Source organism: Gopherus flavomarginatus, chromosome 3 (assembly GCF_025201925.1).
Source record: "Gopherus flavomarginatus isolate rGopFla2 chromosome 3, rGopFla2.mat.asm, whole genome shotgun sequence".
NCBI lineage: Eukaryota > Metazoa > Chordata > Testudines > Testudinidae > Gopherus > Gopherus flavomarginatus.
Genome location: NC_066619.1, coordinates 254,430,541 through 254,458,339, shown reverse-complemented (window position 1 = coordinate 254,458,339; position 27,799 = coordinate 254,430,541). Strand labels below are relative to the sequence as shown.

The 27,799-nt window shown below is 43.7% G+C and overlaps 1 protein-coding gene across 14 annotated transcripts in view; it reads right to left on the bottom strand.

Annotated features, from left to right (window-relative positions):
* LCORL (ligand dependent nuclear receptor corepressor like) overlaps positions 1-27,799 on the bottom strand; it is a 201,461-nt gene that overhangs the window by 87,853 nt on the left and 85,809 nt on the right. For 13 of the 14 annotated variants that reach the window (XM_050947276.1, XM_050947272.1, XM_050947273.1 and 10 more), the window contains 2 exons: positions 12,411-12,490; positions 12,035-12,164 (listed from right to left, as the gene is read on the bottom strand). The exons of the other annotated variant lie outside the window; for it this stretch is intronic. In XM_050947276.1, coding sequence (XP_050803233.1) covers positions 12,035-12,164; positions 12,411-12,490 — 210 coding nt within the window. The remainder of the gene's footprint in view (positions 1-12,034; positions 12,165-12,410; positions 12,491-27,799) is intronic. 14 annotated transcript variants of the gene reach the window in all.

Here is a 27,799-nt window from a genome sequence, read left to right as displayed (position 1 = left end):
TTGTGAAGACACCGACGGCTGCCTAGAAGGCCACGGCGGGGCCGACCCTGGCTGGTAAGGGTCTGCGCGGGTCGGCAGCGACGATCTTCTCGGTGCTGGGGATCGGTACCGGGAGTCATAGCGGTGCCTGGATCGGGACCGGGACTGGGTTCTGTCTCGGTGCCGGGATCTGGACCGGTACCGGCCGCCGCTTCGGTGCCGGGATCGGGACCGGGACCTGCCACCGACGCGGTGCCGGGAGGTCGACCGGGACCGGGACCTGCCACCAGCTCGGTGCCGGGAGGTCGACCGGTGCGGCGAGTGACGGCGGGACTGGCTCCTGGAGTCACGGTGCCGGTATCGGCGGCTGGAGTCAGACCGCGACCGTCTGGAGGTCGATCGGTGCCGCGAGTGCGACCGGTACCGCCGAGGGGAGCGGTGCCGGGACTGCGAGCGGCGATGGGATCTTGACCTGCCGTGACGTCGGGACCTGGACCGCGAGCGCGAGTCCCGAGACGGTGCCGACATCATGGGCTTGCCTCTAGATGCGACCCGCACCGGAGGTACCGGGGGTGGCAGCTGAGTCGGCTCTGTCAAGGCAATAAGGTCCCGTGCCGAGGCGAAGGTCTCCGGCGTGGATGGGACCAATATCTCAACCCCAGATCTTATGGGGGAGCTTGGCGGCACCGGACTCGACGGACCCACCGGGCCCGGAGTTGACGGTGCCAGCGGCGCCGCGGCCGATGTCAAGGCCGGGCGCTCCAGTCGGGTCTGCCTGGCTGGAGTGGCAGACGCTGACGGTCTTGGCTCTGCACCCGGTGCCGGAGAAGGTCGGTGCCGGGGAGTCTTCCCGGTGCCGGTGCGATCCGGTGCCGGCGCCGAGATCACGGCCTGCGAAGCCGCCGGGTCAAGTGCCGCCTCCATGAGGAGAGTCCGGAGTCTTTGGTCTCTCTCCTTTTTTGTCCTGGGCTTAAAAGCCTTGCAGATGCAGCACTTGTCCGATCTGTGCGATTCCCCCAGGCACTTCAGGCACGCGTCGTGGGGGTCGCTGGTAGGCATAGGCTTCTTACAGGCCGCACACTGCTTAAAGCCCGGCGAACCAGGCATGAGCCCGGTGCCGGGTGCCGGGAAGGGCTACAGCCCCCGGCGAACAACTATTTACAACACTATTTACACTTAATTACTTACTAACTATATTTAACGATCTAACTAACAACTATAACAATAACGAGAGATAACAAGGAGAGCTAGGGACGTGGAGGACAGCTATGCCGCGCTCCACAGTTCCAACGACCGACACGGCGGTAAGAAGGAACTGAGGAGCGGGTGGGCCGGCAGGGATATATATTGAGCGCCATGGCGGCGCCACTCCAGGGGGCGACCTGCCGGCCCACTGGAGTTGCTAGGGTAAAAAGTTTCCGACGAACGTGCACGCACGGCGCGCACACCTAACTGGAATGGATGTGAGCAATCACTCGAAGAAGAACTTATGTGTATGGGTGTATACATTTAACTGAAATACCAACACAGAGCCTAAATATAAGCCCTAATGTGCTAATCACTTTGCTCACGAGTAGATGCTACTTTGGTTTCACATCATCAGGGCCAGATTTTTCTTATAAAATAATATAACTTATGTAAGAGATCTGCTAAAAGGTTAAGTGAGATTCAGGCCACAAAGTTCTTGATAATAACTTTGAAAGACTGGGTTCAAGATCAGAGCTGTGTGAAATTCTGTATTTACACTCCTGAAAACATCACCCCTTGCAAATCCTGGTGAAAAATCTTTAAAAAACATAAATTTCATTAGTCTGGACCAGATTAAAAAAATATCAGCAACTTTCTTGGTAACAATGTGCATCTCTTACTTCCTATGTGTTCCTCCTTTGTTCATTTATGTACCCAACTCAACCCTGACCTAGTAAGATAGCACATCTGAATCTGGTAGTAATCTGGCCACATCAGTGTTACTGGAATATACAGAAGGTGTGCACTATACCACTATTCTTTCTAAAATAGATCATATTTCTTTAACTTTTAATATGGTGGAGGAATCACATTGAGTAGAAAAACTTGTCTGGGGGAAAAGAATGAGAAACATAGAATTTCTTTTCAAATATCATACTGCAGGGAACTGATTAGAAGTATTTTGGAGAAGATATAATGCCCCCAGATCTTCAAGACAGGTTGAAGTAAGGTGTTGGGAGTCTTTAATGTGCTACCAGTCACTGAGAAAAATTCAAACGAAAACAATACGTGATCTTGGATTTATACAGGATTTTCAATCACATACTGTATACTTCTGTCAAGTAAAAATTTACTTATCAAAAATACACTTAGGTACTGAAATGTAATTTTTAAATGTATGTTGATGAATACTGAAAAATATTTTTAAAAGATACATTCAATAAAGGACTCGCTAGGTTGAAGTAATCAAATTATAATACACCTCTATCCCGATATAATGCGATCCGATATAACACGAATTCGGATATAACATGGTAAAGCAAAAATGGTTTTCTGTCTTGTCTACAACATACTTTTATTCTGTTTAAACCCAGTTTATACATTTAATAATTACTGCATACATATTCAGTATGTATGTTTTTACAAGCCTGCCTTGGAAAGTCGAAACACAAAGCTGAACGCCTTTACAGCATTTTTAAACTTTCATTCCAATTTTCATTGAATAAAAAACAGTCTTGTCTGCAAGCCTTAATTAAAGTTATAACACTGACAGTTTAAATCTGTTAATATTTTAAAACCATTTAAAATTTTTAAATTCGTTTTGCACATAACAAAACCATATGCAAGGTGGTAGCTAATTTTCAACGGCCGTTATAATAAAAATGGCCTTCGTATTTATAACCATGACTAATTTATCAAAAAGAAGAGTTCAGTCTAACTTCGTCGTTGACTAACCTGCTGCCGCCTTGCCAGTTTAAAGTTGTTACAAAACCATCCGTGGTCGGCGCCTCGGTTCTTAAAATGTGGCTTGTATCAAATTATGTACCTACAGTACATTGTCTGTACAAATGTGCATGTATTGAAGTGGTGGAACAAATGTGCAACAATGAGAACGCAGGGGTAAATGTATATGCCTGTCCATGGTCCCATTAGGCATTCTCATCTCTTCCGCCTATTTTAATCTCGTTTCTAAATTGTGTACAGTATAGACTAAGCTTAAGTTGTCTCACTAGTTGTATTTTAGAAACACCAACTCTGCGCTGACATTTTCTAAACAATTAAAAAATTGTTAGCATTAATATTAAAATACTATTGACGTGATGGCAAGTAGATCACAGCCACGGAAATGAAAGTCAAAGAACAATTGGAAGCTTTGGACAGACTGAAATCAAGAATGAGCCAAGCAAAGGTCTCAAAAGAACTAGGCGTGGGGGAATCAACATTAAGAAGGTGGATCAAAGATGAGGATAAATTACAATCAATGCTAGTTGAACTGGATGAAAGTGAAGGTCTGGAAAGGAAGCACCTAAAAACTGCCCAAGATAACCAACTAGATAGAGCAGTATTTACATGGCTTGCCCAAGAATACGCCAATTTCCAGTGACATTACAAGGAAACAAGAGGAGAAATTGAAGAAGGATCTCGATTTTAGATGCTCGGGTGAGGACACTTCTGCACACCAAGGTAACGAATTTTAAGCTAGCAGTGGATGGCTTAATCATTTTAAAAATTAAAAAAAAATTAAGGGGTGCATTTTAAATAAGAAAGCATCTTGTACACCAAAAAAAGGTATTTACCAATTTATCAGTGTCTCTACAACTTGATTACTTTACCTTTTTTAGCTTCATTTTAACCTTTTCTATAAGTAAAGACTCCCATCTCCAGAATGTTTTCAAACTACAGTATTTAATAGTTAACCGTTCATACTACTTAATCTATGTATAACATAGTTGGCTAAGCGACAAAGTGGCCCATGCTCCTATTTGCTAAAATACCAAATTCCTTTTTTACAACAATTTATAAGGATGTGTAATTAAAAGCATTTTCTTATATTTTATGTGAATTTTGAATTTTCCAAAGCATTACATGGAGACCAAATGATGGATGAATCAAGAAACCCAGCCCACCTGGTTGCATTTAGCAATGTTTAGTATCTGTGTTTTTAATGCTCTGTATCTTCTAAGTAAGCTTATAAAATAATTGTTGTAATTAAAGAAGATACAATTTAACAATTGTAGAACAGATTTCTTTACTGCATATACCATGTTAGTTCTAACAAAAATGATTTGCCAATAATAACGGAAATGCTCAAGACCAAAGCAAGTTCGATATAACGTGGTAAGATTTTTGGCTCCTGAGGACCACGCTATATCGGGGTAGAGGTGTACATATGCCCCAGTTGCATAATATGACAAAGTCAAAAGATTATGTAGGGATTGCTACATCATAAGAAATCTAAATTTAATTTCCCTGTTTTTTTGAGACCTGCTTTTAATAGATAAGCAGATTTTACCCTTTGATGGTACATGGGTGTCTCCCAGACAGTGAAGACACCAGGAATATCCGTCACTAACTGGAAATCGATTCCTGGTGGGTGAAGCAGCATTTGAATCCCAGCATATTTCTGCAAAGACTATTCCTGAAGATAGCCCTTCCAGGGAAGGCCAGAGGAGGGGAAAAAAAGGGTGTTAAAGGAAGAAAACACGTTAAGATGATATCAAACTATAAAACTTAAGTTGCAACAATAAAAATAAGTAAACTAAACTAAATTATCAGAAAAGGCTGAGTTATGAACTCAGTTTGAAAGAGTCATACTAGGCACCCCATCTCAGGCCAAAGGGAAGTTGAGAAGTAACTTAAAGTGTTTTGCCCATGCAGCTCTATATATTTACCATAATGGGGAAGAGGACGGCTGGAGTGCATAGGCAGGTCAAATGAGCACTGCTACTGAACATCTCCGATCAAAGGTGCACACGAACCTGAAGTGAAGCACCTGTAGGAACACTACTCATAGAAGAACAGAATTTTACCACAGTCATGGGACAATTCATGTGTGTTCCTTTCTTTTTGTGCTCATTGACAGCCCCTGAAGGGGTGGACTGTGCACCAGGGCTTGGCTGGAGGGTTGAGCATGTTCTAACTAGACTAGCACATATCTATAGTTGGACTAGTGTGGTGGAGTGCCCAGATGTTGAAGACCAGAGGCTGGGTGAATGCAAAGGCCTGACTCAGGCAATAAAGGGTGGTCTGGACATGGAACATTATGACAAAGGGTAACAAAAATTGACAGGGATTTTTACAAACATTTGTTGAGCATTCTCCCCAGACTTTTGGAGTTTCACCTGAGATTTTAACCAAACTTGTAGATTTCTCATTTAGTTTTCAGCTCTACTTTGGCCCAATTCCTCAATTTTAATACTAGATTTTGAAAGATATAAGGAGAGTTGTTCAAAAATGATTAATATAAGAAAGAAAACAGTTGCTACTGGATCAAATGTAATAGAAACCTCCAAAAATCCTGCAAGTAACACAAGGCAGGGAGGCAGGAGAGCTATTTAGCTAAAGGATATGTTGGCAACAAGGACAAATGGATATAAATTGGCCTTTGAATACATTAAGTTTGGCATTAGAAGACTGCAGTTAACGTAATACAAATCACTTTCACTCTAATTTTAAGAGTATTTTAAAAAGTGTCTTAATTATTTGAATAATCACAGGACTATCTAATAGTCAACCTTGTTGTTTTGTGGTTAGTGCACTAACTTCTACAAGAGCAGAATCCACTCCCACAGGCCAGCAGGAGCTGAAAGAACTTTAGAGGCAGAACAATTACATTTTGCTAAGACAGGAATACCTCTATGTGTCTGAAATAATCTCTATAGGCAAGTATCAGAGGGTAGCCGTGTTAGTCTGGAATCCGTCCATCCGTTTGCATTTGGAAAGGAAGATGATATCTGTCTGTATTTGTGCAAGTTTCTTCATGAGGTTGATGGATTTCCATTCCATACGGCTAAATGCAGTGCCTTGCATGGTGTCAAGTATCAGAGGGTAGCCGTGTTAGTCTTTCCAGCTAGACTAACACGGCTACCCTCTGATACTTGACACCATGCAAGGCACTGCATTTAGCCGTATGGAATGGAAATCCATCAACCTCATGAAGAAACTTGCACAAATACAGACAGATATCATCTTCCTTTCCAAATGCAAACGGATGGACATCATACCAAATGGACTAAAGGTAAAAAATCCACTGTTATCTACATACTACACAGACCACAGTGAGAGATTATGTCATACTCTATCAAAAAAACTGAGGAACCACCTGATCAGCATCCTATACAGCAAACAGGAAAACATCAAAAAAGAGCTCTCCAACGTGGAGACTCTCATTAATAACCAAACTTCTATACAAACGGACTTCACTAGAATAAGACAGGAGATCTACATTACTCACTTCACCTCTCTTCAAAGGAAAAAGGACTGTAAGCTGTCTAAACTCCCACCTGCCACATGGGGCCACAACAGTGGTACCCCTAACCCACCCAGCAATATCGTCAATCTATCCAACTACACACTCAGCCCAGAAGAAAAGTCTGTCCTATCTCGGGGACTCTCTTTCTGCCCTGCCACCCCCACCAACATGATACAGTTCTGTGGCGATCTGGAAGCCTACTTTCGCCGTCTCCGACTCAAAGAATACTTCCAGGACAACACTGAACAGTGCACTGATACACGGGTGCCCTCCCACCAACAGCACAAGAAAAAGAACTCCACATGGACTCCTCCTGAGGGTCGAAATGACAGCCTGGACCTATACATTGAATGCTTCCGCCGGCGTGCACAGGCAGAAATCGTGGAACAACAACATTGCTTGGCTCACAACCTAAGTCGTGCAGAACGCAATGCCATCCACAGCCTCAGAAACCACCCTGACATTATCATCAAAGAGGCTGATAAAGGAGGTGCCGTTGTCATCATGAACAGGTCTGACTATCAAAAGGAGGCAGCCAGACAACTCTCCAATACCAAATTCTACAGGCCACTTCCCTCAGATCCCACTGAGGAATACACTAAGAAACTACAGCATCTACTCAGGACACTTCCTACACTAACACCAGAAGAAATCAACATACCCCTAGAGCCCCGACCAGGGTTATTCTATCTACTACCCAAGATCCACAAACCCGGAAATCCTGGACGCCCCATCATCTCGGGCATTGGCACTCTCACTGAAGGACTATCTGGATATATGGACTCTCTGCTCAGACCCTATGCCACCAGCACTCCCAGCTATCTCCACGACACCACTGATTTCCTGAGGAAACTACAATGCATTGGTCACCTCCCAGAAAACACCATCCTAGCCACCATGGATGTAGAGGCTCTCTACACAAACATCCCACACACAGATGGAATACAAGCTGTCAGGAACACTATCCCTGATGATGCCACAGCACAACTGGCTGCTGAGCTCTGTGCCTTTATACTTACACACAACTATTTCAAATTTGATGACAATATATATCTCCAGATCAGTGGCACTGCTATGGGCACCCGCATGGCCCCACAATATGCCAATATCTTCATGGCCGACTTGGAACAACGCTTCCTCAGCTCTCGTCCACTCACACCCCTTCTCTATCTACGCTACATTGATGACATCTTCATCATCTGGACCCATGGGAAGGAGACTCTGGAAAAATTCCACCATGATTTCAACAGCTTCCACCCCACCATCAACCTCAGCCTGGACCAATCTACACGGGAGGTCCACTTTCTTGACACCACGGTGCAAATAAGTGATGGTCACATTAACACCACCCTATATCGAAAACCCACCGACCGCTATGCCTACCTTCATGCCTCCAGCTTCCATCCCAGGCACATCACACGATCCATTGTCTACAGCCAAGCACTGAGGTACAACCGCATCTGCTCTAACCCCTCAGACAGAGACCAACACCTACAAAATCTCCACCAAGCATTCTCAAAACTACAATACCCGCACGAGGAAATAAGGAAACAGATCAACAGAGCCAGACGTATACCCAGAAGCCTCCTACTGCAAGACAAACCCAAGAGAGAAACCAACAGGACTCCACTGGCCATCACATACAGCCCCCAGCTAAAACCCCTCCAACGCATCATCAAGGATCTACAACCCATCCTGGACAATGATCCCACACTTTCACAGGCGTTGGGTGGCAGGCCAATCCTTGCCCACAGACAACCTGCCAACCTGAAACATATTCTCACCAGTAACTGCACACCACACCATAATAACTCTTGCTCAGGAACCAATCCATGCAACAAACCTCGATGCCAACTCTGCCCACATATCTACACCAGCGACACCATCACAGGACCTAACCAGATCAGCCACACCATCACTGGTTCATTCACCTGCACATCCACCAATGTAATATACGCCATCATATGCCAGCAATGCCCCTCTGCTATGTACATCGGCCAAACTGGACAGTCTCTACGGAAAAGGATAAATGGACACAAATCAGACATTAGGAATGGCAATATACAAAAACCTGTAGGAGAGCACTTCAACCTCCCTGGCCACACTATAGCAGACCTTAAGGTGGCCATCCTGCAGCAAAAAAACTTCAGGACCAGACTTCAAAGAGAAACTGCTGAGCTTCAGCTCATCTGCAAATTTGACACCATCAGCTCAGGATTGAACAAAGACTGTGAATGGCTTGCCAATTACAGAACCAGTTTCTCCTCTCTTGGTTTTCACACCTCAACTGCTAGAACAGGGCCCCATCCTCCCTGATTGAACTGACCTCGTTATCTCTAGCTTGCTTGCTAGCACACATATATATACCTGCCCCTGGATATTTCCATTACATGCATCTGAGGAAGTGGGTATTCACCCACGATAGCTCATGCTCCAAAACGTCTGTTAGTCTATAAGGTGCCACAGGATTCTTTGCTGCTCTATAGGCAAGCGAAGAGTGGGAACGAAGAACGTAGGACTGAAAGGCACCTCCTGGTTCATCAAATCCAGTCCCCTGCTATCACAGGGAACCCCATCACATAATCTCATTCTCAAATTTATCAAGCTCCACCTGAAACCTAGTTAGGTTGTTTGCCCCCACTATTCCCACTGGAACACTGTTCCAGAACCTCGCTCCTCTGATGGTTAGAAACCTTCTAATATTCAGCCTACATGTATTCAAGGCCAATTTATACCCATTTGTTCTTGTGCCAGTGGTTTTCCTTCAGCTAAAATAGCTCTTCTTCCTCCCTGGTTTTTATTCCCAATGCATTTAGAGAGAACACTCATATCTCCTCTCTCAGCCTTCAGTTATTCAGGCTGACCATGCTGAGCACTTTTAGTTTTATCTCGTAAGATAGGCGTCTCCATTCCTGATCATCCTCATAGCACTTCTCGACACCTATTCCAGTTTGAATTCATCTTTCTTGGGATGACCACAACTACACACAGTATTGGAGGGGGTCCAAACACAGCAAAATTCACCATGGAAATCAAGTCAGGGGAGGTCAGGATATGGAGAGTTTTAGCAGCTAGAGAATAAGGGTTTGGGAAGCATGGAAAGACTTGAATAGCTTGCAGGAAAGATCATTTTGTTGTAAAAGAGAACTGCAATTGATGGTGCATGTCTTAGCTTGTGGCTGCTTAGAAGGACTCAAATAACCCTGACTGTACTGCTCCCTGCTCTGCTTGTGACTCCACTTCTTAACCTCTACTGCAATTGTCTCCAGCTTTCCATCTTCTCTTGCAGAGAGGTCTGATTCTGTAATGTGCTGAGGAGGACCTCTTCAAGTCCTACGGATTTCAATGGGAGCTGCTGGGGCTCTGTACCTCTGAAAATCAGGCCATTCTTATTTAGAAAATTAAATAGGAATTTAGATGAATATTTGTACTTAGTTTGAAAATTTGGGTCTGAGCATTTTGTGTATTTCCAAACAAAAACTGCATTAAGATGGAATTATGTTTGAGGGTACATCTCAGTATTTTAATAAAATGAACATAGCTAGATGTTGTAATTATTCCAAAACTAATCAAAACCTTGGAAATTCAGAGTTAAGGTTAAACTTAAAAATATCAAAAGATATTAACTCTGCCTTATAGTAATATCATGCAATAATTATGCTAGTCTGATACATGCATTTTACTATTTGCTGCTCAGGATGAGAGGAAAAGGATTTTTAAAGACACTTTAGATTTTTTTCATATTTCTTTTTCCTAGCCATATCACCCCTTCCCCATAGCAGTTTCTCTAAGACTGGGGAAGGGAGTGGGTGGCTTTTGGTATGTCATCTAACTGAAGAAAGCACCTCTGTTTCATAGCCTCTGGGACGTACCACTGGGATAATGAAAGCCAAGCTTATAAAAATTAGTTCAAAAAGACCCCAAAAGGGAGAGAGAAGGAAGAATTGGGCAGAATCTAGCTAACTTTCAGATCTGTTGCTTAGTAGAAAACAGACACTATGTCATCTCTGACTTTTCTGAAATGTCCTACTAAATTTCCTTAACTACCTAAATCAATATTTGACTGAGCTTCTATACATAAAACAGAATTTTTCAACCATGAATACCTGTAGAAAAATCAATGCCATAAGTACATATCTAGCAGACGGATTTATGACACTGCAGGATGCCTCGAGATCTACTGAAGAACCTTTCATGATCTTTTTAAATATTCTGTCTTTGCTCTCAATGTAAGAGACCACATGTAATGAGCCTCCCCAAGGTATAGAGTAGCTCTATGGGAGAAACTTTTCCAGATACCACCATCAAGAAGAAGCAGAACAAGTGGAAACTGAAAGCAGAGACCAAACCCCAAGCTTAACTCAGAAGCAGCAGGAGGAATCCCACCAAGGACAGGCCATGGAGCAGAGCTCTGATTAATCTGTAACAGATGATTCTCAGGTGCACTGAGGTGACACCACAGCTGAGCTTTTTATTCACTCAAAAGTGAGATAAGACTGACCTGGACTCAAATGAAGCCAAGAAAAAAAGCAGGACTGAAATCCCCTAGCTTCTAAGATGTCAAGTCTTTAAAGCAGGCCTATGCTGAATACACAGATCAAAAAGTCCTATCAATGCAGACAAAGGATCCAGCCTCCTTGATTTCAAGGAGATACTCCATATTTTCTCCATCCTGAGCCTGGTAAAGGAAGAAAAGACAGCCATTCTTCCTTTTTCATTTTCCTTGGGAAATAATGAAACACCATTCTCTTCTATCTCTTTCTAGTTGCTTAGAAGAGAGTGAAGTGCCACTCCTACTTCCACCCACACACATGGAGAAACAGAGAGGTAAAGGAAGCGGTTCTTTTTCCAGCACCTGGGTTAGTCACTGCTCTGTTTGAAACACAATAGGCAGAACAGATACAAAGAATGTAGCTCAGACACATATATGCATGTCGTAGAGAGCACAGCATGCTTATGACTGGTGCTCTGTTGTCCAATTAGTCTAGCAGGTCCAAGAAGAGTATTAAGTCAAAACTACCAGGCAGACACTGAACTCTTGCAAACATTTATCATCAAATTCAAGAGAGAAAATGAGTTGTGTAGCCCTTCTAGCAGGTGACTAGTTTATTCCTGAGTTAGCATCGAGATCCAAACTGACTTGTCATCCACACTACATACACCACGAAATTACCATGGTCAAATCAGTGACAGAAGAACTATATCCCATTACTAATCCCTTGAGATATCCAAGTCCCCCCTTTAAAAAAGCATTTTCTTGTTAAAATAGGAAAAACAGCTTTGGAAAAGAAAATGTTTAAATGCTTCAAGAATCCAGGGAGTGAAGGGAGAAGAATGCATAATGGGAAAGGCAGAATTCAGGATCAGAATGCAATTGGAGGAATAGCAACTGCAGGAGAGGAGAGGTAAGCAGCACTGCACTGGCGGGTCCTAAAACAAGGAAGGAAGGAAGAGGAGACAGAGAGAAAGGAAAAGAAGGAAGACAAGAAAAAAAACCGCTCAGAACTCAAAACTGGAGTAATAAAAGCAATCTGGGATTGAAAAAATATCCCTAAATTATGAGATTATTCAAAACTTTTACTGCATAATTTAATGTGAAAGACATGCTTCTATTACCTTTCTTTCGAAAGAGTGCATTTAGGTAATTTTCTGCTTGGCATTCAATCTTATCAGTGTTGGACTGGCCCTGAGATGACAGTTCCTCTCTTGGTGTTGACTGTGAAGAACCAATAATTGGGGTACGATCCTAGAAAATGTAAGATGGCAACAGATCTCAATAACAATTATAGCTTGTTTCTAGAACCTAGGACATGAATGAATGGCATAAATAAAAAAGATTTCTGCCAACTTAACATTCCTCCCTACGCCCCAGCTAAAACAAACAGTGTGAATCCATACGGGAAATTTCATTCTCCAAGCTCTATTTTTGGACCCAATATTTGGGGGAAAAAAAAAAATCAGTTTCAACAATTTATATCACATTCATACTTACACTGACTGTTTCTTTGTGTAAGTTACAAAAGGAACATTTTTCATCCATTGACCAATCAGTCAGCTCTTCTGGCTCACAGTCTTAAAAGAAAAACAGTTAAAATATTTTATTTTAAGATGAGCAAATAGAGATTGCTTAAAAAGGAACAAAGTGTGATCAATTACAAAGTTTAAATGTCTACTCTAACAGGTATTTATTAGTATGATTTAGTTGGTAGTATTCTACCCGCCAGAGCAGAAGGCTTTGAGTTTGATTTCCCACATCAGAATATTTGGCTCGCGATCAAAGCTGCCATGGAGTTTGGGGGTGTTATTCTTTAAAAAAGAAAAAAAAAAAAAAAAGGTAAAACCCAGTGGCCACTTTGGATTTCTCTTGTGGCTATCTCAGTCATATTTAAAAATGCTATGACTCTTTTCAAAAGCAGCATATTAACTTGAGAGTTCTGGTTAATATTCTTCCTTTCAATAACAAAAGATTTGAATGTTAAAGCAACCTGTAAGCTACTAATAAGGGCACAGTGACTTTGACATTTAGCCATGCAGTTGTACTACTACTGTGCAGTAACTAATGTTGTACTGATAATGTATATAAATCTAAATTCTACTGTAGCAGTGGATTAATACATAAAACTTCCTAAATACAATATACAGAATATCAATACAGTAATCGAACAATCTCATCTCTCTTTATTTTGTCAAAAAGCAAAATAGAGCTGCCACATGCCAAAGCCTTGATTTTGCTTTGCTAAATAATTCAAGAAGATTAAGAAAAACAAAACAACAAACAGTTGTACTAGTTTTTTCATGTGAACATAATACTTGTGAAAAGCTGCCAGACTGACAAATCTAGAGACTGAATTCCTCTACCAACAGACCAGATACAATACTGTCAACACTTGTGTAAACTTGAATGAAGCTCAGTAGCAGAAAACAGTAGTACCAAGAAGCTGAAAATGAAGCTATATGTAAAACAAACAAACATTCTTGCTAAATGGCAATGTGAGAAATAAGATATATAAAAAGGGGCAAAAGTCAAATTATTTGATTGGCTGGTAAGAATTCTGAACCTTAATGAATATATCAAAATGAAACATTTAATAATAAACATAACATTTTGCTGTGGAAATTATGTTATACTAATTCATGCCTAGCTGAATTTAGAGCATGATGTTGACACATTCTGTATGAATTAATATCACAGAATTCACTGTCTTATCACATAATTAGACTCATATATCAGTTCTTATTGCTCCACTCCAGATTCAATCTCAGGCGTTAAGGCCTTGTCTACTCTAGGAAAAAGAATTGTTATTGACAATGACTGTCAGCAATCAATTTAGCTGGATCTGTAGTTGAAACTCTTACATTTTAAGACAGGGGTTCTCAAACTGGGGGTTGTGATGTTATTACATGGTGGGGTCACGAGCTGTCAGCCTCCACCCCAAACCCCAGTTGCACCCAGCATTTATAATGGTATTAAATATATTAAAATATTTATGGGGGGGTGTGTCACACTCAGAGGCTTGCTGCGTGAAAGGGGTCATCAGTACAAAAGTTTGAGAACCACTGCTTTAAGAGCAAAGAGGGAAACACTGTTTGGGACATAATTTCCAAAACTGTAATTAAAAACTGTTATCCGAGTGAGTTGCTGAAACAGTACTGAACACAGTTTGGCCTTGCCTACAATTTGAACTAAAAGCAGCAGAGTCCTGTGGCACCTTATAGACTAACAGACGTATTGGAGCATGAACTTTCGTGGGTGAATGCATCCGACGAAGTGAGTATTCACCCACGAAAGCTCATGCTCCAATACGTCTGTTAGTCTATAAGGTGCCACAGGACTCTTTGCTGCTTTTACAGATCCAGACTAACACGGCTACCCCTCTGAATTTGAACTAAAGAGTTCTCAATATTGGTTCAATTAAACTAACTGCTGACAATCAGTGTTAGTAACAGTTGGATTTAATAGTGCAGACAAAGCCAGACAGAATTTCTGCAGAAAAGTCTAAATCCTCAGATGATACCTTGCGGTTTTAACACAACATTATGCATACTGGAGAAGTGCCTGGTATCCATGGCAAATACAAGTCAGATGCCACTCCCTATTCCAAGTGCATGGCTTTTAAACGTCAATATGGCAAGGGAATTCTGTCATCTTTCACTGAAGTGAAGGGGTTCATCTAATTCCTTCAGTATCAAACAGTTTCTAATGAGGATTATTATATTTCAGATAGCTATACTAGTTTCTGAAATCTATACATAAATTAATGTAACTAATTCTTCACAAGTGTGTTAGAATTCTATCCATTTAACAAAGACAGGTCTTGGAAGAAAAAAGGGAGGAAAGAAATGTATTCCAGAGCAGAGAATCTCCTCACAGAGTATGTCCTACATACAGCAGCCTCTCATTTAAGCCAGGAGATCGTTAGCTAGAGTCACTTTAGGACTATTTAGGGTTTCACAAGTTAAAATCAATACTGTAAAACTTCACCTGGGATTCTGTGGTGGCTAGTGAAAATTATGGAATACAGGTTTAATGTGTAATTTCCTATGGGAAATACTATTTAATTTAACAAAGAAGACATGTTATTGAATTGAATATCAACGTGACTAATGCAACCAGCTTTACTTGTATTTTTTAAAAATTAGTTCTGTTTGTTTTATTCTGCCCTACAGTACTAATATTCAAGAGAATTTTATACTGGCATTGTGCTATATATTTTGTATTTATAGTATAAAAGTTATCGGGGGGGGCGGGGGGGGGAAAACGACTGTGACAATTGGAAGTTTTGACAGCTGAAGCTTTTGGCAGCCAGGAAGGAACAGCAGGTGGTGAGACTTGGGATAAGCATATTAGCTGAATATTTCTGCTGGATGACTTTAACAGTTCATAACTTTTTGAGCTATTGTTTCAGGCTGTTTGCAAACTCTGGAAGACACCTCTTTAGAATCAGCTCATGTTTTTAAAGCTAACTCTGAAATCATAAGAGAGGTTTGGTTTTGTTTGTTTTACATGAAAACTTGGATTCTAGAGCTCAGTTTTGTGGCAGGGGTTGAATTTTGTGAGAATTCCTCTATCTTGGAATCACAGAATATAGTGTTTCCTACTATACATAAGGCTAATTGGAGATTGTTCCTGAACTAGAACAACAGAAATGTAGGACTCAAAAGGGACATTGAAAGGTCATCTAATACAGCCTCCTGCACTGAGGCAGGACTAATTACTATCTAGACCATCCCTGACGTGTTTGTCTAACCTGTTCTTTAAAACCTCCAATGACAGAGATTCCACAATGACTTTGCTCAAGTGCTTAACTACCCTTACAGTTAGAAAGTTTTTCCTAATGTCTAATCTAAATCTCCACTGCAGCAAATTAAGACCATTACTACTTGTCCTGTTCTAAGTGGCTAAGGAGAACAATCTGTCACCCTTTACTGTATAACAACCTTTTACATATATTAAGACAGTTATGTCCCTTCTCAGTCTTCTCTTCTCCAGACTAAACAAATCTATTTTTTCTATCTTTCCTCATACATCATGTTATCTAGACCTTTAATAATTATTGTTGCTCTCCTCTGGACTTTCTCCACACCTTTCCTGAAGTGCAGGGGCGGCTCTAGACATTTCTCCACCCCAGGCAGGGCGGCATGCCGCGGGAGGCGCTCTGCCGGTCGTTGGTCCCGCGGCTCCGGTGGACCTCCCGCAGGCGTGCCTGTGAAGGGTCCATTGGTCCTGCAGGAGGTCCACTGGAGCCGCGGGACCAGTGGACCCTCCACAGGCACGGCCGTGGGAGGTCCAGCGGAGTCGCCTGCCACCCTCCCAGCGACCGGCAGAGCGCACCCCGCGGCACGCCGCCTCAAGCATGCGCTTGGCGTGCTGGGGTCTGGAACCACCCCTGCTGAAGTGTAGTGCCCAGAACTGGACACAATAACTCGAGTTGAGACCTTATCAGTGGTTGCTAACATTTTTGTAACCGTTGTTCTTCAAGATGTGTTGCTCATGTCCATTCCACGTTAGGTGTGCAAGTGCTGCATGCACTATTGCTGGAGATTTTTCCCTCAGTGGTATCCGTCAGGCTGGCTCTAGCACCCTCTGGTGCTCCGTACTTATGCACTGTTACAAGGGGCACTGCCGGCTCTGCAACCTCCTCAGTTCCTTCTTGCCAGCTAACTCTGACAGCAGGGCAGGAGGGTGGGTCATGGAATGGACAAGAGCAACACATCATCTCGAAGAACAACAGTTAAGAAAGGTCAGTAACCGTTTTTTATTCTTGGAGTGCTTGCATATCCATTTCATGTTAGGTGACTCACAAGAGGTACCAAAGGAGGTAGGCTTGGCGTTTATAGACATGCAGCTTGCAATACTGCTCTCCCAAACCTGGCATGATCACGAGCCTGCTAGGCAACGGCATGGTGGGAGGAGAAGGTATGCACTGACAACCAGATTGCAGCCCTGGAGATGTCTTGGGTCAGGACCTGGGCCAGAAGCGTCACTGACAAGGCCTGAACTGTCACCGAATGAGCCATCATGATAGCAGATGGGGGGGATGTCCGCCTGCTTGTAGTATGTCTGCATACAGGAGGTTATCCAGGATGAGATTCTCTGGGCTGAGACTGGCAGGACTTTTATCCTTTCTGCTATTGCCATGAAGAGTTGTGTAGATCTACAAAACAGCTTTGTCCTCTCAATACAGAAGGTTAGGGCACATCTAACACGCAATGAGTGAAGGCATTGCTCTTCTAAATTCTTGTGCTGTTTCAGGAAGAAAACTGGCAGGAAAAGCGCCTGGTTGACAAGGAAGTGCGAGATCACCTTTGGAATGAAGGCTGGATGGGGAGCAGTTGAAACTTGTCCTTAAAAAACACTGTGTGTGGTGGTTCTGATGTGAAGGCCCTGATTTCCGAGACCCTTGTGGCCAAGGTAATCACAACTGGGAAGGTGGCCTTTCAGAAGACAAACAGCAGAGGGCACAATGCCAGTGACTCAAAGGGAGGGCCCACGAGTTTTGACAGGTTTAAGTCTCAAGGTGGAATCAGCTTGTGAATTTGAGGATAAAGCCTTTTTAGCCCTTTCAGGAAGCAGATGGACGTCTTGTGCGAGAAGACTGACCTGCTGCTCATTGGAAGATGGAAGGCTGAGATCACTGCTAGGTGTACCTTGATAGATGTGAGGGCCAGGCCTAGTTATGTCAGATGAAGCAGGTATTACAGCACAGATTGGAGGGAAGACCAAACTTAGAAACATTTTCACTTAGCCAGATAAGTAGCCATAGTAGACGGCTTCCTATTATCTAGCAAGACCTGGAGTATTTGCTCTGAACAGGCTTGCTTCTCTGAGTTCAACCATGCTGCTTCCATGTGCTCAGGTGAAGGACCCCAAGGTTTGTGTGGAGTAAATAGCTGTGATCTTGTGAGATCAGGTCTAGGCAGAAGGAGAGGGGCAGTGGGACGCTTCTGGCAAGTCTAGTAGCATGCCAAACTAGTGTTGGCATGGTCATGCTGGATCTACAAAAATTAATACTCCCCTTGCCCTATTTGAAGGACCTTGTGCATCAGAGGAACTGGAGGATATGCAAAGAATAGGAGCTCTGTCCATGGAAGCAGGAAGGCATCTGAAAGGGAGCCTAGGCTGTGACAGAGCAGAGAGCAAAACTGTTTGCATTTCCTGTTCTGCCTGGCTGCGAACAGGTATACCAGGGGAAATCCCCACTTCTGGAAGATGAAACTGGTGACCTCTGGGTGAAGGGACCACTCATGGTGAGAGCAGAAAGATGTGCTGAGGTTATCTGCTGGAGAGTCCAGGGTTCCCATAAGATGGGTAGCCTCGAGGTGAACGGAGTGCTTCACACAAAAGTCCCACAGTTGGACGTCCTCCTGGCACAGGGTGGAGGAGTGCGCTCCTCCCTGTTTGCTGATGTAGAACATGGCTAAAATGTTTTCTCTAAGAACTTGTACTACATTTCCTGTGATCTGGGGAAGCAACACTTGGCAAACTAAGCAGACTGCTCTGAGCTTTGATGTGTGTGTGTAGAGAGAACTCTTCCTGGGACCCCAGGCCCTGTGTCCTGAGGTGTTCAAGGTGAGCTCCCCAACCTAGACTGGAAACTAGGGATACTGAAGACTGGGGGAGGGTGTGACAAAGGGAATGCCTGCACTAATTAATTGACTATGGGTCCTTCCACCAGTTGAGAGAAATGAGAACCAGAGAGGGAACTATAAGCACCAAGTCTAAGTGGTGTCTCTTCGGCGAGTACATAGAGGCCAAACACATCTGCAGGGGTCTGAGGTGCAGCCTTGCATGTCATATCAAGTAAGTGTATGCAGCCATGTACCCCCAAAGGGTTGGCCTTAATCCTGGATATCTGATGTGACATTGTCTGGAATCGAGCCTCTGGAATATAGGCTCTGGCCTAGGTTAAGTCTAGGATTGCCCAGAGAAATTCTATTATCTGTATTGGAACAAGAGTAGACTTTTGATCATTTATCAACAGGCCCAGTGTTTGATAGGTCGTTTGGAGCAGGCTGATTCTGTTCTTTACTTGAGCCTCTGAGCGGCCCTCAGTCAGCCAGTTGCTGAGGTATGGGTAGACTTGGACACCACACCTTCTGAGGAAGGCCGCTACCGCCGCCATGCATTTCGTAATAACTGAAGGGGCTGCAGACAGACTAAAAGGGAGAATTGCTAACGGGTCTGGCTTATAATAAACCTAAGGAACCTTCTGTGGCCTCGGAAGATGAAAATGTGGAAACAGGCATCCTTCAGGTCAAGGGCAGCACATTAGTTCCCTGGATCTAGGGAGGGAATGATGGAGACCAGGAAGACCATGCAGAACCTCAGTTTCTTGAGATAACTGTTGAGGTAGCGCAGGTCCAGGCTGGGTCAAAGATTAGGATTAGGAAATATTGTGTGTACAACCCCTTCCGTCTCAAGTTTTGAGGAAACTCCTCCAGAGCTCCCACCTATATAGGAGGGCTTGTACTTCTTGGGCAAGCAGTTGCTCATGAGAAGGGGCCCTGAAATGGATGGGAGGGAGGAGTGGAAGACACCTGAAGGGTTTAACCACCCACCACTGTACTCAGCATCCAGTGGTCGAGGTAACAAAGAACCAAACTGGGGTGAAGTGGGAGAGTCAGTCAAAAAACAATAAGGAGGCACTATCTGATGCAGAAACTGATATAGAGCCCTTGGGCGCACCTTCAAAAGTTCTGTTTGGGGCTTCCCGAATATCCGAGACACTCCGGTAGTGAGGTTGAGGTGAACAGGAATAGTTGCCAACGTTTATAACCCCAGTTCCTTTTCTTGAGCAGATCCTGTCTCTGTGGTGGTGCCAAGAAGTGGGCCAGTTGCTGGAACCTGAAATGTTTCCTCGAAGAAACTGGAGAATAGAAGCTTAGTGATCTGAGGGCAGACCTGGAAATCTTCAGACCACGGAACTTTGCATGTCCGTTTCCTCTGAGAAAAGAGAGGTATCTTCCAATGGGAGGTCTTGGATACACTGTTAAACCTCCAGTGGGGGTCCCAAAGACTGAAGCCATGAGCTTTGCCTCATGACAAATGAGGAAGTCATTGTTCTGGCTGCTATGTCAATTGTGTCCAGGGCTGCCTGGAGTGAAGCTCTGGCTATGTTGTTTCCTTCCTCTAATAGGGCAGAAAAAACTCTTGCCTGGAGTTCTGAGGCAGCAAGTCTTAAAATTTCTCCAGAGATTCCCAAATGTTGTAATCATACCTCCAAAGCAGGATTTGCTGGTTAGAAATACAAAGCTAGAACCCTCCAGTCAAATAAATTTTTCTGCCAAGCAGGTCTAGCCTCTTTAAGTCCTTCTAATTGGGTATAGTGCTTGACTGGTCTTGTCTGTCCCTCTCATTGGCCACTGTCATCACTAGGTAACCCGAAGGCAGGTAAGCACGTACATATTGGTGCCTCATGGCCAGCACATAGTATTTTTTCTCTGCCCTCTGAAGAGGGAGGGAGAAAAGGTAGGGTCTGCCAAAGGGATCTGACTGGACCCATAACAGCCTTGTTGATGGGTAGGCCACTTTAGATGGGGCTGCTGCAGTCAAAATATCAATAAGGCTATTGTCCTCTTTAGAAGTTCCCGATGGGCTCTAAAGTCATCTTGTGACAGTGAGCCACTCAGTCCCAAGATTGCTTCACCTGGAGGGGGAGGAGGAAGAGGCTTGGACCAGGTGGGAGGCTTCCTCCTGTTCTTCAGCCTTGTTATGTCTCCTGGACCCACATCTTCTTTCTTTGTACCACAGTCTGGGTTAGGTGCTGAACGGACCAGGGCAGGGGCCCTCCTTTTGGATGTGACCGAGTAGTGCCTGTGGAACAGTGGTCCCAGTACCAGGGGAAATCCCCAAAGACTCCAGAATAGCCAGTGGACCTGGATCATCCACTGTCCTCCAGGCCAGTGCTGGTGGGATGTAGAATGGGTAGCAGTGGCGGATCTTAGGCTGGGTGAAGGGATCCATCTCTGACTCCAAAGAAGAGTCCTCCTGCGCTGACCATGGGGGAATGGTACTCTCTGCTTCTGCCCGTCAGTGCCTAGGAACCAGTGCCAGATCAGGGAACACCTCATCCATATAAGAGCATAATAATGGCTATACTAGTCAGACCAAAGGTCCATCTAGCCCAGTATCCTGTCTTCCAACAGTGCCCAATGCCAGGTGCTTCAGAGGGAATGAACAGAACAGGTAATCATCAAGTTCAAGTGATCCATATCCCTATTGCCCATTCCCAGTTTATGGTAAACAGAGGCAAGGGACACAGTTCCTGCCCATCCTGGTTACCAGCCATTGAGGGACCTATCCTCCATGATTTTATCTAGTTCCTTTTTGAACCCTTTTATAGTTTTGGCCTTCACAATATCCTCTGGCAAGCAGTTCCACAAGTTGACTCTGTGTTGTGTGAAGAAATACTTCCTTTTGTTTGTTTTAAACCTGCTGCCTATTAATTTCATTAACTGACCCCTAGTTCCTGTGTTATGAGGAAGAAATAACACTTCCTTATTTACTTTCTACACACCAGTCATGATTTTAGACCTTTATCATTCCCCCTTTAGTTGTCTCTTTTCCAAGCTGCAAAGCCCTAGTCTTATTAATAGCGCCTCATATGGAAACTGTTCCATATCCCTCAACATTTTTGTGGCCCTTTTCTGAATCTTTTCAAATATATCTTTTTTGAGATGGGGTGTGTGATGTCATTCCATATTCTTTATGAAAATATGCATATGACATGAATATGACATAACTAAGATACTTTATGCAAGATTGGTCATGTGAGATATCATTGGAAAGGTTATGATTTACTGAATACAATTATCTAATTTGTATGCCTGTATCATTTCTTTATCTGAAGTTAGGAATATTGACTATGTATCTATATTTCAACTATATTACTTCAGGTAACGCCCCCTGCTAACACTTCAGGTACAACAATGAAAAATTCCAACAGTGCTGATGGCCCCTCAACAAGAGACAGTGGTCTGTAAAAGAGCTTAGCTCTCCTGTGAAGAATGGCTACAGGAGCCATACAGAGACATGTGCCCATGTCACCTGATACTGGAACCCATCTTGTATTCTGTACTTTTCCACGAGAAGTTGGAGGGGAGAGGGAGAACAAACTAGGAAACAAAGGACTCCCGCCTTACGCAAATCCTATTTAAGGGTGGGGAGTGAGGTAATCCAGGTCGTCAGTTCTCCCCTGCTACTCCACCCAAGATGACTGCTGGAAACAACTAAGACTAAACTGGAGGGAAGAACTGGACCCAGGCTGGAAGGGCATCTGGCCTGTGAAGATTATTAGAATTCCATTTAAGGTGAAGAACTTACACGTAACCAGTTTCTTTAGTGTATTAAACTTAGATTGTGTGCTCTGTTTTATTTTCTTAGTAATCTGCCTTGTTCTGTCTGCTACCTCCTTAACTACTTAAAATACACCTGTTATATTCAATACATTTATTTCTGATTTATAACATAACCTAGTTTATGTAATTTCAAACTGGAGAGCGAGAAGTTGTGCATACCCTCCTCCACATTGATGGAAGAGGCAAATTTAATGGGTTTGTACTCCACTGGGGGGTGGACATCCAGGTGCTGTGGCAAGCCCCGTCAGCTGAGCTTTCTCAGAGCGGATCTATGTCTCTCTGTGCACCTGGCTGTGGTCCTGCCTCTGTGCTTGGTTTGAAAAGGTGGCGGAGCCTGGCTCAGCAAGACAGGTTAAAAGGGACCCATGCTGGCAGAACAAGTAGACCCAGTGGCATCTCTGCACATCAGGTGGCTTCCAAGGGGTTCAACCCGTCACAGGGCGACCACATCTGCATGCAATATTTAAGACATAGGAGTACCATGGATTTATAGAGGCCATATGATATTTTCTTTTTTATCCCTTTCTTAACAATTCCTTAACATTAGCTTTTTTGACTGCTGCTGCACATTGAGCAGATGTTTTCAGAGAACTATCCACAATGACTCAAAGATCTTTCTTGAGTAGTAATAGATAATTTGGACCCCCATCATTTTATATGTATAGTTGGGATTAAGTTTTCCAATGTGCATTACTTTTCATTTGTCAACATTGAATTTCATCTGCCATTTTGTTGCCCAGTCACCCAGTTTTGTGTGAGTCCTTCGGAACTCTTTGCAGTCTGCTTTGGACTTAACTATCTTGAGTAGTTTTGTATCATCTGCAAATTTTGCCACCTCACTGTTTACCCATTTTTCCAGATCATTTATGAATATGTTGAATAGTACTGGTCCCAGTATCAATCCCTGTGCGACACCACTATTTACCTCTCTCTACTCTGAAAACTGACCATTTATTTTTACCATTCGTTTCCTATCTTTTAACCAGTTACTGATCCATGAGAGGACCTTCCTTCTTATCTCATTCTCTCGTAGATGACAGAAAGACCAATTTGACTCTGGCAGATAGCGAGGGTTCCAGTGCTGGATAAGAGCTTGGAGCCCCATGCCCCCTTCTGCTCGTTGTGCTCATCGGAGGTTGTCTCATTGGGGTCAGCAGTACCAGGAGTGATTAGTAAGTCCCTGAATGCTGCGAAGGCCTTTGAGGTGGAAGGCACTGCAATCACTTCCTGGTGTTGGCGGGAGGTCTGGTACCAAACTCAACAGCCCCTGCAAACGGGGCACAGTTGATAGTGTCTCTAGGGAATCGGGGGATGGAGGAGTGCCGCAAGGCAGGTAGCACTCTGCTGCTCTCCCCGTTTGTCCTCTCTCAGCACCAAGGAGTGTCATTTCTCAGACTAGTATCAGAGGGGTAGCCGTGTTAGTCTGGATCTGTAAAAGCAGCAAAGAGTCCTGTTGCACCTTACAGACTAACAGACGTTTTGGCGCATAAGCTTTCGTGGGTGAATACCCACTTCGTCGGATGCATGTCACACATGCATCCGACGAAGTGGGTATTCACCCACGAAAGCTCATGCGCCAAATCTTCTGTTAGTCTATAAGGTGCCAAAGGACTCATCCCGGATTTCTCAGACTTCTGCTTATGTTTCTTCCTCAGCACTGGAGATGGAGAAAGGTGCTGAGAAATGTGCAGTGCCAGACGGGTGCTTCATACCAAAGCCAAAGTGCCTGGAGACGAATCCAATCAGCTTGGCTCCGACGCCAGTCTAAGTGCAGTTTCTGTTAGGACAGCCCTCAGTCTAATTTTCCTGGCTTTCTTCATACAAGGCTTAAGGTCTCGACAGATTTGACTGTGCAGTTGTACGGGAGCCTCTCCTAAACATGTCAGATCACTGCAGCGTGAGGTCACTGACCAGAACAGACTTGCCATAGGAGGCACAAGGTTTGAAGCCTGGGTACTGAGGTAGGCCCCACTCAGGACTGAAGGGAGCCCCTCTAATGCTAAGAGAGGGGAACTAACTATCTACACTAATATTATTTAGTCTACTACTAAACTAATACTCAAATTAAGCTAAGGAGAAAACCATTGAATAATGCCGTGCCGAAGCACAGAGTTGTTCCAGCAACTGCCATAGGTGGTAAGAAGGAACTGAGAGGGTGCAGAGCCAACAGTGCCCCTTATAGCATGGCACCAAAGGGTGCTGGAGCTGACCCAATGGATACCACTAAGGGAAAAATCTCTTGCAATGGGGCACATGGTGGGTGCACACCTCATGTGAAATGGACATGAGCAAGTACTAGAAGAACTACTTCTCGTGTGTTTCTTACAACACCCCTGCACATACACCCCAGAATGATGTTTCCTTTTTGTTTTTTGGCAACAGTATTACATTGATAACTCATATTTAGTTTGTGATTCACTAGAAAACCAGATCCTTTTCTGCAGTAAGAACACAAGAACAGCCACACTGGATCAGACCAAAAGTCCATCTAGCCCAGTATCCTGGTTCCAACAGTGGCCAACGCCAGGTGCTCCAGAAGGAAAGAACAGAACCGATAATCATCAAGTGATCCATCCCATCGTCCATTCCCAGCTTCTGGCAAACAGAGGCTAGGGCCACTATCCCTGCACATCCTGGTTAATAGCCATCGATGGACCTATCCTCCATGAATGGGAAATGGAAAATGACTGCCTAATACTCCCACCTAGGTAGCCATTTCCCATTTTGTATTTGTGCAATCTATTATTCCTTCCTAAGTGTAGTACTTGGAATTTGTCCTTATTGAATTTAGTCGTATTTCATTCAGATCATTTCGCCAATTGGTCAAAATCATTTTGAATTCTAATACTGTCCTCCAAAGAGCCTACAACCTCTCCCAGCTTGGTGTTGTCTGCAGATTTTATAAGTCTACTCTCTATGCCATTATCCAAATCATTTATGAAGATATTGGATAGAACCGGAACCAGGATAGATTCTTGGAGGACCCCGCTCCATATGCTCTTTCACCCCAATTGTGAACCATTGATAACTACTCCAAATATGGTTTTCCAGGCAGTTATGCACCCTTCTTATAGTAGGGTCATCTAGGCTATATTTCTCTAGTTTGTTTATAAGAAGTTCATGTGAGACCGTATCAAAACCCTTATTAAAGTCGAGGTATATCACATCACTGCTTCCCTCCAATCCACAAGGCTTGTTACCCTGCCAAAGAGGATATTAGAATACCATATATTTTGACATGATTACCACCAAAAAAAGGCAAGCTAGGAGGTAGTCTGTCAGCTGGATGTGATGACAGGTCTTTAGGTGGCTTGTGACTGCCTACAAAATCAAAATTCAAACAGAGTACACTATGTAGAAACATGCGAAGGTGTTAAGAATACTGTTGGGGCCAAACAAAGTCACAATCAGAATAAAGTGTTTATCATCACACTCTGGTGACAGATCACCTCTGATCTTCCCTGATAAGGTGAGTATTCTTTCTTTAAAAAAAAAATCTGAATATTTCTGACTGTGAGGTGAGCACTTAAAGCCTTTTGTACTTTGTTAAAAATGTAGTCCAAGTGCCCTGCCAGGAAGCTTCTTCCCCTTTCCCCGCTTTATGAATATAGGATGACTGAATGACAGACCCAAGAGAAAGGATTAGAGAGACAAGGTGGGTGAGGTAATATCTTTTATAGGATCAACTTCCAATAAGACACTTTGTCTCTTTAATATCCTGGAACCAACATGGCTACAACTACACTGCATAAATCAAGAGAAAGGATAATTTTTATCTCCTTTGCCATAGTGAGACTACACTAAACAGACTCTTCTCAGCTGCACAGAAGACCTTTGTGATTCTTCTAAAACTCTATATGAAAGCATGAAGAATACAACCAAAGATACCTGTGGGCACCAATGCCAGAGATAACTATCTTCTATTCTGTATCACCAACATGAAAGTAGTCTGACTCCTCAAGATTCGTTACCCAGGTTTACTCATATACTCTCTATGTTTTGGAAGAAAGCCCAGTAAGGGCCTTTTTTCCACAGCTCAAAATGGCATTTTTCCATGAAAGATAGGCAATTTCCCTGGGCTAACTGCTAGCTCATTCAATTGGAATATACAGTACTCCTGGGGAAATTCTGCATCACTGCATATGTGCAGAATATATGCTCCCCCACAGATTTCTTTGCTTCACTGCAGAAAAAATGACTTGTGATGGAGAAGCAAAGGGAAGCAAAGAGAAGAGTGGTCACGTCCCCCTCCCTGGCAGCGCAGGCAGCTCTGTCCCTCTCGCTCACTTTTGTGACACTCTCGGTGTGTAGGGGCAGGGCTTCAGGATACTTCTGAGGAGGGAGTAGTGGGGCAGCATCTGTCCTCTCAGGCAGAGCAGTGTACTCCTGGGGGAATGCCGCACCATTGCGCAATGCAGAATTTTGCTGAAATTAACATGCACGCAGAATTTCCTTTCCCCCACAGTAATGGGCTGCAGTGCTGCTAGCTGCCACTAGACCTCGCAGAGCCCAATTCACACATAGAAGACACTGCTGGGAGAAGGGAGAGGGAGCTAGAGGGTTCCTGGCAGCTGCAGTTCCCAGCATGTCCTGAGGGAATGAAAGGACGGCGCACAGGAAACTCCAAGCATGCCTGGTACCAAGCATCAGGGGACAGCTGCTGGGCTCGGGGGAGGGGTATCTGGGCTGGGTGTGGGGTATCTGGGCTCAGAGTCCTGAGGCTAGGCTCTGGGATGGAGGGGGGTTGAGTGTATTAAATGGGGGGACCATGGCTGGGCTCTGAGGGGGAAGTGTCTGGTGGATGGGAAGGGGATAGAGAAACAAGAACTGGGTTGTCATAGGGATTTCTTTAACTCTCTACTCCTGGGGGAATTTGTGTGTGTATCTGTATTGTTACAGACATACTTGCTGACAGGTATTTTGAAGTAAATTACCAAAATGACTGAAACTGGCATGATTATGTAGTGTTATTTTGACAAATAAAATTTACAGAATTTTAAAATATTCTCTGCAGATTTTTTTTTTGGGGCGGGGGGGCGCGCAGGCACAGAATGCCCCCAGGAGTAACTCAGCATCTAAATGTATCCCAGTGTCTCAAGTCATTGTCCCAGAAAACTACTATAATTTTGATCAGCCTACCTTACTACAGAAAGGCAATTATATCCAGACTATGAGGATCAGAAAAATAGCTGATGGGTCCCCCAAACAGAAAGTATTTTCTGTTAATCATCTTTGAGATAGAAAGGGCAGTATGAGGATGATGACACAGCTGTTTCACCCAAGGAAGGTGGAATATTCACTGTCATGTTTTCTAAGAGAGGAGTGTATTACAGGTTGTGCTGATAGCGTCTTAATGCCCAATTTCATCTCAACTCTGAACAATACATTGTCTTCCAGGCTAACAGGGTTTTAACTTAAGTGCAATATTTGTGGAATTTTTTTTTTTTCAGGCATAGATTTTAAGTAGAAAAGCATTTTCCCTCTTCGGATTTTCTTAGATTTGATAAACCATTCTGCATTAAT